This window comes from Myiozetetes cayanensis, unplaced genomic scaffold, assembly GCF_022539395.1.
Source record: "Myiozetetes cayanensis isolate MyiCay16 unplaced genomic scaffold, myiCay2020 scf89, whole genome shotgun sequence".
In the NCBI taxonomy this organism is placed as follows: Eukaryota; Metazoa; Chordata; class Aves; order Passeriformes; family Tyrannidae; genus Myiozetetes; species Myiozetetes cayanensis.
In genome coordinates, this window is record NW_026088174.1 from 34561 (window position 1) to 49414 (window position 14854).

Consider the following 14854-nt stretch of genomic DNA (forward strand, 5'->3'; position numbering starts at 1 on the left):
GTCTGGGAAAGTCCCTGAGATCCCCAGAAGGGTTATGGGATCCCTGGTGTTCCCCAGGTGGTACCAAAGGACCCTGAGGCCCCCCCAGAGTCCCCCCGGAGCCTTCTGGTGCCCCCTCACCCCTTGACGAGCTCGACAACGAGGAAGTCGGAGCCGCTGCCGCCGTTGAAGAGGATGAGCCCGTCGGGCGCCGTGGTCTTGAACTGGAAGAAGAGGTGGAAGGAGGCGAAAGCCTGGAGCGTGGCCAGCGCCACGTACGAGCCACGGCCCCCAAAGGCCACGGGGTCGGCCACGATGGCGCGGCGGCCGAAGCGCGCGTTGAGCTCGCAGGAGCTGATGTCGCCGTCCCGGCACAGGTCCAGGTAGGGCAGCCCGTTGAACACCAGTCCACTCAGGTGGCCCAGGAAGTTGGACGGGACCACGGCCAGGAAGCGCCGCTCGGTCACGATGCCCGTCTCGATGTTGTGGAACTCCAGGCGGGTGTGCGAGCCCGACAGCTGCCCTGCGGGAGCGGGGGCCGCGGGGGGCGGTCACCGGGCACCCAAGGACCCGCGGTCCCATGTGCCACAGCCCCGTGTCCTCATGCACCCCATGGACCTCCACCCCATCCGCCACATCCCCATGGACCTGGTGACCTCGTCCCTGTGCACCCTCACCCCCAGGGCCCTGTGCACCCATTGCCACCCAGCCCCACAGACCTTCACCCACGCCCCCACAGACCCACAGCCCCACTGGCCATGTCCCCACTGACCTGGTCACCCATTGCCTCGTGCCCCCACACAGACCTTTGTCCGTGTTCCCACGGACCTGGCACCACACGCCGCGTCCCCATGGACTTGAGCAACTGTGTCCCCGCTGGCCTGGCCATATCACCCCCAGGGATCTATCTGTGCACTCATCTCCTCGTGTCCCCACGGACCTTCATCCATGTCCCCATGGGCCCTGTGGCCTGAGCACCCCCTGTCCCCCTGTCCCCATGTCCCACCACCCCCATGAGCCCGCGCTGTCCCCGCAGTGTCACCTTCGACGGTGACGTTGTCGACGGCGAGCTGGAGGCTGCGCCCGCGCCGGGCCACGCGCACCGAGTGCCACTCGTTGTCGTCCAGCCGCTGCCCCGCAAACAGCGTCTCGGGGCCCTTGCCTGGGGGCAGCGGGGACACGGGCACCGGGTGACACCGGGACACCGGGGACACCAAAGACACTGGGGGACACCGGGACACCGGGACACCAGGGACACCAGGGGACACCGGGACACCGGGGGACACCAGGACATCAACACACCAGGGGACATCGGGGGATGTCACTGTTCTGGGACACTGGGACACCGGGACACCAGTGACACTGGGGACACCAAGGGACACTGCTGTGCTGGTGACTCCGCAGCACCCAGTGACACCGGGTGACACTGACACCAGTGACATTGTGACACCGGGTGACACCAGGTGACTCGACACTGAGCAGCACCGGGTGATGCCACGGCTCCCAGTGGCACCAGGGGACACTGAGGGCACCAGGAACACCAGGTGAACATGCACAGCCGGGTGACAACACCCACACCTGCAAACACCCCCTGCACGCACAGGTGAGCACACACACAAACACCACACATGGACCCCACGCACACGTGTGCTCACACATGTGCTCACACGTGTGCTCACACCTGGACACCCCTGGACACTCCTGGCACACACCTGAACACACCTGGCACACGCCTGGACACACCTGGCACACACCTGGACACACCTGGCACATGCCTGGACACATCTGGCACACCCCCTCCACACATGGGCACACCCCTAAAACACATCTGCACACACATATGCACACACGTGAACACCCACACACATATGTGCACATACTTGAACACACACACACATGTGCACACACCTGAACACACACACACAGGTGCACACACCTGAACACACACACACGTGTGCACACCCTAAACACCCAACCTCCCCCCCCTTGTCCGCACACACCTGTCACACACATGGGGGGGTGACCCAGGCACTCAAGGGGGGGTTGGGGGAGGTTTTTGGGGGTTGGTGGTCCCTGGGGTGGGTTTTGGGTGTTCCAGAAAGGTTGAGGGGGTCAGGGGGTGTCCTGGGATTTCAGGGGGTTGTTCCAGTGGGGTGTCCTGGGGGGTTTGGGGGTCAGGTGGGTCTCCCCAGGGGCTCTGGGGTGTCCCGGGGGCGGGGGTGGCACTTACTGGGGTGACAGCCCACGCGGACACAGTCTGGGAAGAGAAGACACGGGTCAGGTCCTTCGCTGCCGCCGCCAGGGGCGCCCCGGGGACGGGGGGGCGGCCGGGGGTCGAGGTGCCAGTGGGGGGCACTGAGAGGGACTGGGGTGGGGTGGGATGTGGATTGAACTGGGACTGGGATGAGAACTGTGATGGGGATGGGACTGAGAATGGAATTGGAATTGGACTGGGATGGCGAGTGGACTAGGACTGATCTGGAATTCAGATGGAGACTGGGATGGAATGGGGACTAGGATTGGGATGGAGAGCAGGATTGGACTGGGATAGACCAGGACTGGGATGGAATTGGGATGGGACTGGGCTGGGATTAGGCCAGCAGCCAGTCTGGGAGGGACTGGGGGGTCTCTGGCACCTCTTGGGGGGTCACGGCCGCCCTGAGGGCCCAGCCCGGGGGATCCCAGGGATCCTGGGAGATCCTCGGGGATCCAGCACCCAGGGCTGGGCCCCCCCTCGTCAACCGCTGCGGGGCGGGGGGGGCAAACGCCAGGACCCAGGGGGTTCCCAATCCCATGGGGGAGGCACCAACCCCATGGGGGGGTCCCCAATTCCAGGGGGGGTCCCTGATCCCATGGGGGGGTCCCTAATCCCACAGGAGGACCCCAATCCCATGGGGGGGTCCCCACCCCATAGAGGACCTGCAGTCCCATGGGGGTCCCCCCCAATGGAAGGGGTTGAAGGGGAGATCCCCAACCCTGGGGGGGACCCCAATCTCCTGGGGGGACCCTCAACCCCTTGGGGGGTCCCAGCGCTGTGCCCCAAGTGGCAGCGGGGGGGTCACGAAGGCCCCAAACCCGGGGAGGGGGGAGGGGACCCGACGGGACTCGACGGGGACAGGGGTGACGAGTCGGCTCCCATAAATCCCCCTCGGCCTGGCTGGGGGTCCCAGGTGTGATTCTGGGGTGCTTGGGCACCATTTTTGGGACCTGGGCACCATTCAGGGTGCCCACTGGGGGACGTTTTGGGGCCCCAGCCATCGACTTGAACATTTTGGGGGCACAAGAACCAACTCAGGCACCATTTGGGAAACATTTTTGGGACCTGGTCACCATTTTGGGGGTCCCAGACACGATCCTGATCATTTCAGGGTCAAGAAAACAGATTCAGGGACTATTTTGGGATTTTTAACATCATTCTGGGGTCCCAGGCCCCAACTTGATTGTTTTGGAGCCATGAGCACTGAACTGGGCAACATTTTGGGGATGTTTGGGGGTCCCAGGAACCAATTTGACCATTTTTGGGGTTGTGAGAACTGATTTGGACACCAAGTCCTGAACATCATTCCAAGATCCCAGGCAGCAGCTGAGCAATTTTGGGGTCCCAGGCATTATTTTGGGGTCCCAGGCACTATTTTGGCCATTTCGGGGTGACAAGAACCGACTCGGGCCCCATTTGGGATGACTTCAGGGAGGTTTTCAGGGAGGGTTTTGGGGTCGGACCATACTGGGGGCATATGGGGGGTCCCGGGGAGCTCACCCAGGTTGAGGGTGAGCTTCATGCGCCCCCCGTCCAGCTCGAGGCGCAGGGTGTCGGCCGAGTGGCGCGAGGTGGTGGCCAGGACGAGGCCGAAGGCGCGGGGGGACATGAAGCGCAGGGACACGTCCTCGGCTTCCGTCTGCTCCCCCGGCACCTGCACCTTCAGGTACATGCTGCCATCGTAGCTCAGCACCGCGGCCTCTGCGGGGACAGGGCAACCCCCATCACCCCTGGCACCGGGACCCCCGGCACAGGGACCCCCATGTCCAGGGAACCCCGGTGAGCCCCACTGTGCTGCATTACAGCTCAGTGCTGTGGCCTCGGGGGGTCAGAGAGGGGGGACTCTGGCACTGGATATGTGGGGACCCCCTCTGTGGGGACCTGGGGGGACCCGCTTGGTCTGGCGACCTCCATCTCCAGGTGTCGGGGGGACCCAAGTGTTCAGGGGGTCCCAGGCACTCCAGGGTGACCCCTCCACCTTGGGGGACCCCTGATGCCCCTGTCCCCCCCTCACCTGTCTCAGTGCAGTCCCAGGTACTCGGTGCCCCCTCCCCAGGGCTGTTCCCTCCAAGGACCCGCAGCCCCCGCTGGGTCCCAGACACTGTGGGGGTGCCCCGTCCATCCCGTGGGACCCCCGAGCCCCTGCGCGTGTCCCCCCCTCACCTGTCTCGCAGCGAGGCCCCAGGTAGCCGGTGCCACGGCAGTCGCACACGAAGCGGTTCCAGCCCTCGCGACAGGTCCCTCCGTTGCGACAGGGCCCGCTCGCGCACAGCCGGGGGGGGTCTCGCGCGCAGAGCGGGACGACCCCCGGGGCCCCCCCGGGCCCCAGCAGCGCCCGCACGTCACGGCTCCGCCCGTCCACGAACAGGTCCCGCACGCAGCCCACGAAGCCGAGGCGCAGCCCCGCAGCCCAGAGCTCGGGGGGCGCGGGGGGGCCGGGCCGGCCCTCGGGGAGCCCCCCCAGGTACAGCTCTGCGCCCACGTCCAGCACATCGCGGTCCCCGCTGGCCAGGAACGGGGTGCTGCGGCTGTTCACCGACACCGAGCCTGGGGGGCACGTGTAGGGGTCAATACTGGGGTATGGGGGGGTCAGGGGGGGTACAGGGGGTGCTGCAGCTGTTCACTGACACCGAGCCTGGGGGCACGTGTAGGGTCAATACTGGGGTATGGGGTCAGGAGTCAGGGTACTGCGGCGTTCACTGACACGAGCCTGGGGGCACGTGGGGTCAATACTGGGAGGGGTCAGGGAGTCAGGGGTCAGGGTGCTGCAGCTGTTCACTGACACCGAGCCTGGGGAAAGGGGGGAAATGTGGAGGGATATTGGGGTGCACCAGGTGCACGACAAAGGGAGGGATAAAGGAGACACCTCCCACCTGCACAACGCCCTGCACACCTGGGACCTGCACCTGTACAGCCCCCACACCCCCAAACCCTCTGTGCCCCCGCCCACCCCTCAGAGCTGTGACCCCTCCTTGGACACCACCCTCACACCTGTGCAGACCCTCCCTGGGCACCTCTCTGGGCACCCACCTGTCATCGTCGCCACCCTGCCCCTCGTCTGAGCCCCCATTCCCACCCCGACTCCCCCTTGGCCCTCGGCCCCTCACCCTTGCGCCCGTCGCGCTGCACGTCCACGTGGCACCACTCTCCGTCCGTGACCTTGCGGGCGCTGGCGCGGAGCCGCAGCCCCGCCGCGCCCATGCCCAGCAGCAGGTACAGGTGCCCGTCCAGCAGCTCCAGCGCCAGGAAGTCGGGGCGGTGGGAGTGGCCCCAGGGGCGGCGGAGGGTCGCGGGCGGGACCCTGCCCGAAGAGCAGGACTCCGTTGGGCTCCGTGGTGCGGAAGTCGAAGGACACGGAGCCGGCGCGGGCCGGGGGCCAGGTGGGCAGCGCCAGGTGCGCCTGGGGGGTGGTGAAGGTGACGGGGTCCAGCGCTGGGGGGGGGTCGCAGTGGAACAGCAGCGCCCCGTGCAGCGTCACCCGCGCGTCCCCCTCCTGCGCCAGCCGCGACAGCTCCAGCTTGAAGTCGTTGTTCTTGTACACAACCTGTGGGGGTGGGAACAGGAGCGACAGGTGAGTCGGGGGGCCAGGGAGGTCCCCAACATCCCACTGTACCCCAAGCACCTGTACACCACCCGCACGGGGAACACAGGGAGTCAGGGGGGTCACAGGAGTCCCAAAACCTCGCTGTGACCCACAGGCCCCACACCCCGGTCCCACTGCACCCTATACAGCTGGACATCAACGGCGAGGGGGGGCAGGGGAGTCACGGGGGGGCTCGGGGTTTCCCCAATGCCCCACCGTGCCCCATGCACCTGTACACCACCGGGGGGGTACAGGTGAGGGAAGGGGGGTCCCCAAGCCCATGTCCCCCCAGACTCACATCCTTGAGGCAGCCCATGAAGTTGTTGCTGACGGGAGACCCTGGCAGGTCGGCGGTGTTGGGGGACCCCCCCACGTAGAAAAAGTCGTCGGAGCCCAACATGGTGAAATCCTCCTGCGTGTAGCCCGTGGTGGTCAGGATCCCGTCCACCGAGATCGTCACCTGCGGCACGAGCGGCGCGGCCTCAGCGGGGACCCCCGGATGGCCGGGGCACCCCAAAACGGGGAGGTGGGAAGGGGGCTGGGGGAAAGGGGTGATGGGGAGATGGGAGCAGGGGGTGATGGGGAGCAATGGAGATGTCGGGGACCATGGAGGGTGATGGGAGAAATGGGGGACAGTGGAGGACGGGGGACAAGGGAGGTGACGTTGGGGGTGATGGGTCCTGGGGGAAAGTGGTGGGAGACGAGGATGGGGGTGATGTGGGGGAGTGATGAGGGGATGGGGGACACTGGAGACATAGAGGGTGATGGGGACGATGAGGGTCTGGGGGTCTTGGGGGGCACCTGGAGGAAGGACGGTTCAAGGGGGTGACAATGGGGGTCTCGTTGGGGGTCCTGTGGGCACTCCTGGTGCAGGGGGGATCCAAGGCCCCTAATTCCTGCTGTCCCGGGGACCCCTCAAGGAACCCCCAAGTGAGGATGGGGGTGGGGTGACGAGGTGGGGCGGGTGGGGGTGACACAGGGGGTGACACAGGGGGAAGGGGGTTAGTAACGAGTTTTGGGGGGTCCCGGGGCAGAACGAAGCTCAGACACAAACTCGGCCGTTAGTGGGGGGAGCTCGCGGGGGGCGTGCGAGGGGCGTGCAAAGGGTGTCACACGTGTGCCGGGGCGTGCAGGGGGTGTGCAAAGGGCGTCACATGTGTGCAAGGGCTGTGAAAAGGGTGTGCGAAGGGCGTCACATGTGTGCGAGGAGCGTGCAAGCGCGTGGGTGAGGGTGTGCAAGGAACGGGGGCGTGCAGGGGGGCAGCGGGGCCCTGGGAGGGACCGGGGCAGCCCCGAGGCAGCTCTGACGTGTGAGCACACGCACATGGACACGCACACACACACACAGTCACACCTGTACACGCACACACACACATGGTCACACCTGTGTACACGCACACACACACACATAGGGTCACACCTGAGCACTCACCTGTGCAGACACACACACGGTCACACCTGTACACACACACACACACACACACACACACAGAGTCACACCTGTGCACACACGCACACACACATAGGGTCACACCTGTGCACACACCTGTGCACACACACCCCCCCCCGTGCACACACCTGTACATACACACACACACACACACACACACACACACACACACGGTCACACCTGTGCACGCCCCCCAGCTCCTCCCCCCGCGGTGGGGGCGGCCCCGGTGCCCCCCGGGGGGGATGGGGAGGGGAAGGAGGATGAGGATGAGGAGCAGGGCGGGGGAGGAAGGCTGGGCGGGTCACAGTGTTAGTGAGGCCGTGCAAAGGCGTGCGGGGCCGTGCGAGGACTCGGCGCAGGCAGCGGGGCCCGACCCGACCCCGGGGGGATTTGGGGGTCCGGGAAGGAGGGGGCGGCCCCGCTGCCTGCGCGGGGGGCGGGGGAGGGGCGGCAGCTTGTCCTGAAAACGCCGTTTCCGTCCTCGATTTGGGGAGGGGGCACCCAAAAAATGTCACCCACTCCCTGCGGTCCTGACACCCCCTGGGGCGGGTTTGGGGTGAAAGCGGCTGGTTTCGGGGAGCGAGAAAGGGGCGGGGCTCCCTGCAGAGAGAGGGGCAAAAATGGGCCAAAATCCAAAGGAATTGCCTCAAAACGGGGGCGGCGCGGGGGGAGTGTGACATCCTCCCCGAGCGGGATTCTGGGGGAAAACCGGCTGGTTTTGGCCCTGCGGGGCCGCGACTTGGCCACGAGGTGGCAGATCAAGCAAATTGCCCCAAATCCCAAGAATTCGCCCTGAAAGGAGGTGAATTTGGGACCCTCCATCCTCGGCTCGAGGAAAACCAGCCTCCCCAGACACCCACCGGGTTTCTGGGGGGAAATCTGCCGGGTTTGGTGTCGGGGACCTGAGGCCTGGCTGTGTCTGGGGGGAAGTTGGTATCAAATTGCCCCAAATCCCAAGAAATCACCCCCAAAAATGGACGTGGGACTCCACATCAGCCTCCAGGGGAACAGGAGCCTCCCCAGGTGGGATTTTGGGGTGAAAATGCCTGGTTTGGGCAGCAGGGAGCCGAGGCTTCACCCCAGATGACGCACTGGGGGAAAATTGCACCAAATCCCTAAAACTCATCCCAAAACAGAGCCCAAATCACCCCTTTGGAGAAAATCAGTCCTTCCTGACCCCAGATAGACTTTGTTAGGGGAGAAGTCTGTCAGTTTTAGCATAGGGGAGTTGAGGCTCTGCTGCAGGTGGTAGGTTTATCCACTTGCCCTAAATCCCCCCAATTCACTAATTCACACCAAAATGGGGGCGTTTGGAGGGCATATGGGGGGTGGGGGACATCACCCCCATCGATTAAACCACACCCTCTCAGGAAGGATTTTTTTTTTTGAAAACCAGATATTTTTGGCATCAGGGAACCAAGGTTCAGCCACAAGATGGTGGATGGGTGAAAATTGCCCCAAATCCCTAAAATTCATCCAAAAATGGGGGGAGGTGGGACCACACATCACTCCCTTGGGGAAAATCAGCCCTTTCTGACCCCAGGCAGGATTTTTTTTGGAGGGGAAATGGATATTTTTGGCATCAGGGACCTCAAGCTCGCCCACAAAATGTGGATTGGTGAAAATTGCCCAAAACCTCTAAAATTCACCCCAAAATGGGGTGGGGGATGGGTTGAGGTGCCACATCACCCCCATCGAGTAACACACGCCCTCTCAGGAAGGATTTTTTTGGGGGGGAAACCAGCTCTTTTTGGCATGAGGGAGCCGAAGCTCGGCCGCAAGATGGCGGATGGGTGAAAATTGCCCAAAATCCCCCGGATTGGCCCCAAAAGGTGGGGGTGGGGCCACGGCGAAGCCAAGGAGTAACAATAGAGTGATAACTACCAGGTAATGCAGTTTGTTTACCATAGCGTGTCCGATCCCTGCGTGCTGGCGGCGAGAGAAGGACAAAACACAAACGTGACGTTTGGGGGCGTTGGGGGGGGTCGGGGGTCGGTTGTTTTCGTTAAGGGGGGGCCCCCCCAGGATTAGTCAGGGGCGGGAGGTTAGTGGGGGGCCCCGCGGCGGGAAGCGTGTTAGTGGCACGCGCACACACAGGGGGAGGGGCGTTGCACAAGGAGGGGGTGAGGGGCGTTGCACGGGGGGAGGGGCGGCGCCCACCTTGGGGGAGAGAAGCAGAGAGTTGTTAGAGGGGGGGCGGGGGCACCCCCACCCCCACCTGTCGCCACACGGGGAGCCCGGGTCGGGCAGGGACCCCCATGTCCAGTGCTCCCACTTTGGGAGGGTCCAAGGAACCAGCGCTCCCAGTTGGGGAGAGATCCTGCTGTCGGTGCTCCCAGCTTGGGTGGTTGACCAACATGTCCAGTGCTCCCAGTGCTCCCAGTTGGGTGGTTGAAAGACGCCCAGTGCTCCCGGTTGGGTGGTTGACCAAAGCAGCCAGTGCTCCCAGTTGGGGAGGTGGCCAAGACACCCAGTGCTCCCAGTTGGGTGGTTGACCCACATGTCCGTAAGCCCCAACTGGGGCTTGACCAACGCAACCAGTGCTCCCAGTTGGGGAGCGATCAAAGCAACCAGTGCTCCCAGCTGGGGAGCTGACCAAGGCACTGGTCCTCCCAGTTGGGTAGTCGATCAAGGCTCCCAGTGCTCCCAGTTGGGAAGGTGATTAAGGAACCCTTTGCTGCCAGTTGGGGAGCATATAAAGGAACCCACTGTTCCCAGTGCTCCCAGTATGGTAGCTTACTGAACACCCAGTGCTCCCGGATGGGGAGCTGATCAAGGTAACTGGATTTCCTGGTTGGGTGGTTGGCCAAGACACCCAATCCTATCAGTTGGGTACTTCACCAAGACAACCAGTGCTCCCAGTTGGGCAGCTGACCAAAATGCCCATTGCTCCCAATGCTCCCAGCTGAGTGGTTGACCAAGAAAACCAACGCTCCCAGCTGGGGAGCTGACCAAGCCATCTGGTATTCCCAGTTGGGTGATTCCCAGCTGGGCTCTTGACCAAGGCTCCCATCACTCCCAGTGCTCCCAGTTGGGGAGCTGACCAAGGCAACCATTGCTCCCAGTACTCCCAGCTGGGGAGCTCAGCAAAATGCCCAGTGGTCTTGGATGGTTGACCAGGGCTCCCATCGCTCCCAGGGCTCCCAGTTGGGAAGCCGATCAAGGCCACCATTACTCCCAGTGCTCCCAGTTGGGTGGTTGACCAAGGCTCCCATTGCTCCCAGTTGGGGAGCTGCCAAGACTGTCAGCTGGGTGGCTGCCCAAGGCTCTCATCACTCCCAGCTGCCCCCTCTGGGACCGCCCCCCCTCCCCTGCCCTCCCCTGCCGTACCTGCCGCAGGTTGCGCGTGACGCGCACGTGGTGCCACCCGCCGTCGTGGAACTTGCCGTTGACGGGCTCCACCAGTGCCTCGAAGGCGCCGGCGCCCAGGTTGATGACGAGCCACACGGCGCCGGCCTTGAGCGACAGGTTGAGGAAGTCGGCGGCGCGGCCGGTGTGGAGCAGGAGCCCGTGGCGCTGCCGCGTGCGGAATGCCAGCGCCAGCTCGTCCGCGCTGCTCTGCACCGGCGACCGCGACACGTCGTAGCAGAAGAACTCGCTGCCCCGGAACGTGGCCACGTACTCGGCGCGGCCTGGGGGGAACAAGGGGGGGACCTGGTGTGGAGACCTCATCACTGGGACCCGGTGTGGGGACCTCACAGGGGGACCTGATGTGGAGACCTTGTCACTGCAGCAGGGACCTGCTAATGGGGTCTGTGCATGGGGACATCGGAACAGGGTCTTGCACGGGGGTGTTGCGATGGGGACGTTGTGATGGGGACACACCAGTGGGGACGGTGCAGCAGGGACCCGGCAATGGGGTGTTGCACAGGGGTCTGGCACAGGGAACTCTCACCGGGGACCTGATGATGGAGACTTTGGGGTGAGGATCTGGTGTGGGAATGTTGTCGTGGGGACATTGTCACAAGGACCTTGCATGGAGTACCTCGCACAAGGGACCTCGTCGGGGGATCTCGCAGCGGGGTCTCGCTGTCACCAGACCTTGCACTGGGGTCTTCCATGGGGGTGTTTTGTCTTGGGGATGTCACATCAGGACCTCACACTGGTCTGGGAATGGGGTCGTGGGTGTGCAGGGGGATGCTGGGGGCCCTGGGGGGTCCTGGGAGGTCCCAGGTGTGGGTGGGTGGCCCCAAGGGGACCCAGATGTGCAGGGGGACAGGGGGGCTCCTGGAGGATCTAGGGGGGGTCCCTGGTGAGTGGGGAGGGTCACGCCCTCACTGACCTTTCGCCGCTTGCTGGATCTCACCGGCGCCGCGGCCGGGCCCCCCCTCAGCGACCTCGGCGGGCCCTGGGGAAGGGGCACGTCAGGGGGGGCCCAGGTGTGCACAGGTGTGCGACCCCCGGGCCAGGGCAAGGGGACCCTCAAGGTCCTCGCACGAGGGGCCACCCAATCCCACAACCCCATGCCCATGCAAGGACCCCCTGCCCCCCTCCTCGGGAGGGGGGGGATGGGGTGCAGGACCCTCAGGCCCCCCTCGTGCGTGGGGGGCTCAAATGCACCCCTGGTCCTCATGGGGTGAGGGGAAGCCCCCCAGGCCTCGTGCGAGGGGCCGCTGCCCTCACCCCCCCTTGCACGAGGGCTCATGGAAGGGGCTGTCCCTCCCCCCATCCCATCCCACCCCCTCCACCCCCACCCCACCCCCGTCCCCGTGCGAGGCGGCCGCCCCTCCCCCGTGTCGCACGAGCCACAGACACGATGGAGGGACATGGAGGGGATGGAGGTAGGGAGGGGGAGGATGATGAGGATGGGGTGGGGAAGGGGCCCGAGGGCGCGTCTTTACCTTGGCCGGTGAGTCGCAGGTGGGCGGGACCTGGGGGGAGGAGGGGAGGGAGGGGACGGGGCGAGGGAGGGAGAGGGACGGGGGAGGTGCAGAGAACGAAAGCCAAAGTGATGGGAAAAGGGAAAATTTTGGGGAAAGAAAAGGGAAAGTGTTTAAACACGGGCGGGAGGGGAGGGGGAGGTGCTCGGAGCGGGGAGGGAAATGGGGAAAAGTGGTGGGGAAAAGGAAATTGGGGTAAAATGGGAAAGGAAACAAAAGTGTTGAAAGAAAACGAAAGGGAGAAAAAGCAGAGAAAGAGAAAAACGGGAAAAAAGAAAAATGGAAAAACGGAAAACAGAAAAAAGGAAAAGTAGGGAAAGGAAGGGAAAAAGGAAAAGGGACGAAAGGGAAAAGGGAGGAAAAAGGAGAAAGAGGAAAAAAGTGAAAAGGGTCAAAGCAAGGGAAAGGAGGAAATTGATAAAAAGGGTGAAATCAGCAAAATAAGGGAAAAGAGCAAAAAATTAAAATAGAAAAAAGTGGGAAAAGGAAAAATAATTTAAAAAGGGAAACTAATCAAAGAGAAAAAAAAAAAGAAGAAAAGCAGTAAGGAAGGCAAAGCAAAAAAGGGAGATAAAAAAGAAAAATTGGATACAAAAAGGGAAAATATTCAAAAAATTATTCAAGAGAGAAAAACAATTTTTAGAAGAAAAATAATTAAAATAAGGAGAAAATGATAAAAAAGGGGGGACTGTTATTAAAAATGGAGAGGAATAAAACAAGGAAAAAATAAAAAGGGAAAATAATTTAAAGAAGGGAAAATATGTAAAAAAGGAAAAATAATAAAAATAAAGGGAAAGTCACGAAAAAAGGGGAAATAATAAAATAACAACTACTAATAAGGAATGAAAAATAATTAAAGAAGGGAAAATAATAAAAAAGTTTAAATAATGGGAAAAGTAAAAGAAAAAGGGAAATAAAACGAAAAAGTAAAGGAAAAGCAGCCAAATGGGAACAAAAGGGGAAAATGGGAATGAAAGAGAAATTAATTAAAAAAGATAAAAATAAAAAAATCAGAATTAAAAAAATTAAAATTAACCAAAAAACCCAAAATGACCGAAAGTCCCAGGGGGGAGGGAGGGGCCCCGGGTGGGGGAGGGGCCCCGTCACAACTTAAACCTCCTTTAACTTGTGACGGCATCGGGCGATGCCGGGGGTAGGAAGGGCGGGGGCGGGGACAAGCGCGGGGGGCGGGGCCACACAGGCAGCACTGCCCTTCCCCCTCTGCCTTCCCGCGGGTTTTTCCCTTTTCCGAGGTTTCGGGGAAAAGCCAGGGGGTGGGGAGGGATGAGACACGGGGGGGCGGGGCCGCCCCTGGCGCGGGGACCCTCCCCCACCCCGGGACCCTTGGCCGGGGGGGGGCTCCAGGAGGGCCTCGTGCGATGCACGTGGATGCGGGTCCCGGCCTTTGTACAGGCCCCGCCCCTGTAAAACCCACAGCCCCTGCACTGACCACGCCCACCTGCTTAGGCTCCGCCCATCCAACAGGCCACACCCATTTGTGTGCACTCATGCAAGCCCCGCCTCTCGTGGGGTCTCATCCAATCCCCGGCCCTTGTACAGGGGTGGGGCTGAGCTCACCCAATCCAGCCAGTCTGTGATCCTTCCCGCCCCTCCCATTGGTTATCAGCCCTGCCCTCATTTGCATAGCCCCACCCCCTAGACAGCAGAGCCTCGCTTCATTGGCTCAGCCCCATCCCCTTCATTTGCATGCCAGCCTCTTATTGGGCCACCCGGAGAGTGACGTCATGGCCGGGGGCAGAGGGTGGTGCTCCTTGTGTGGGCCCCGCCCCCTTTTCACAGCCTCGCCCTCTGGTGTGGCCCCGCCCCCTCATGCAAGCACCTCCCCTCACACCCCACAGGCCTTTGCCTTTCACAAGCACCCCCTTGGGATGCCCCGTGACCCCTCGTGACCCCTTGTGACACACGAGGCCCCCCAGCTCCACACGGCCCTGGGGGTGACACCCCTGTCACACCTGTACCTCTTCCTGCCCCTTTGCTGAGCCACAAACCCCCCACCCCGTGCAAACCCTCTGCTCGGGGGGTGACACGGAGACTTGCACTCCCACCCCGCCCCGCTGTGCCCACCCCTCACCCCCAACATGCCCCCTCACACAGCCCTGACTCACCTTCCACCGCGGGTTCTTCCTCTGGGGGTCCCGGGGGGGCAGTGGAGGGGGAGGGGCAGAGCAGTTAGTGCCCAGGACCCTCCTGTGTCCCCACTGTGTCCTCGTGACCCGCCCCCTCCCACCCCTGCGACCTCGGGTTGACCTTCGGGGCAGGGCAGAGCGTGTGTGTGGGGTGCACACCCCGAAGGAGAGTTTATAAATTCACACGTCCGGGGGGGGTGTTTGCACGCCCTGGTGCCGTTTGCACACCCTGCCCCATGTCCCAGGGGTGTTTGCACGCCCTGCATGGTGTCCCTGGGGGTTTGCAGCCCCCAAGAGGGGTTTGCATTCCCGGGGGGAAATCACACCCCAAGGGACGGTTGGCACGCCCTGTACACACCCATGGGGACCCCACATCACACATGGCACTGCACAAGCATCCCACAGGGGCCCTGCACCCCATAGTGCACCCCATAGCACCCTAAAGCACCCCTTGGGGGCTGCATACCCCATAGTGCACCCCACAGGGACCCAGCACCCTCTAACACAGTCCACAAGGACACAGCACCCCATAACACACCCCACAGGGCCTGTGCACCG

General features: G+C 62.6%; 1 protein-coding gene across 1 annotated transcript in view; it reads right to left on the reverse strand.

The window, feature by feature from the left end:
• NRXN2 (neurexin 2) overlaps positions 1-14854 on the reverse strand; it is a 39326-nt gene that overhangs the window by 17475 nt on the left and 6997 nt on the right. The window contains 13 exon segments of the mRNA XM_050339223.1: positions 121-502; positions 1022-1141; positions 2210-2236; positions 3737-3937; positions 4400-4783; positions 5344-5518; positions 5520-5780; positions 6118-6279; positions 9175-9198; positions 10600-10901; positions 11552-11617; positions 12111-12140; positions 14276-14296. Coding sequence (XP_050195180.1) covers positions 121-502; positions 1022-1141; positions 2210-2236; positions 3737-3937; positions 4400-4783; positions 5344-5518; positions 5520-5780; positions 6118-6279; positions 9175-9198; positions 10600-10901; positions 11552-11617; positions 12111-12140; positions 14276-14296 — 2155 coding nt within the window.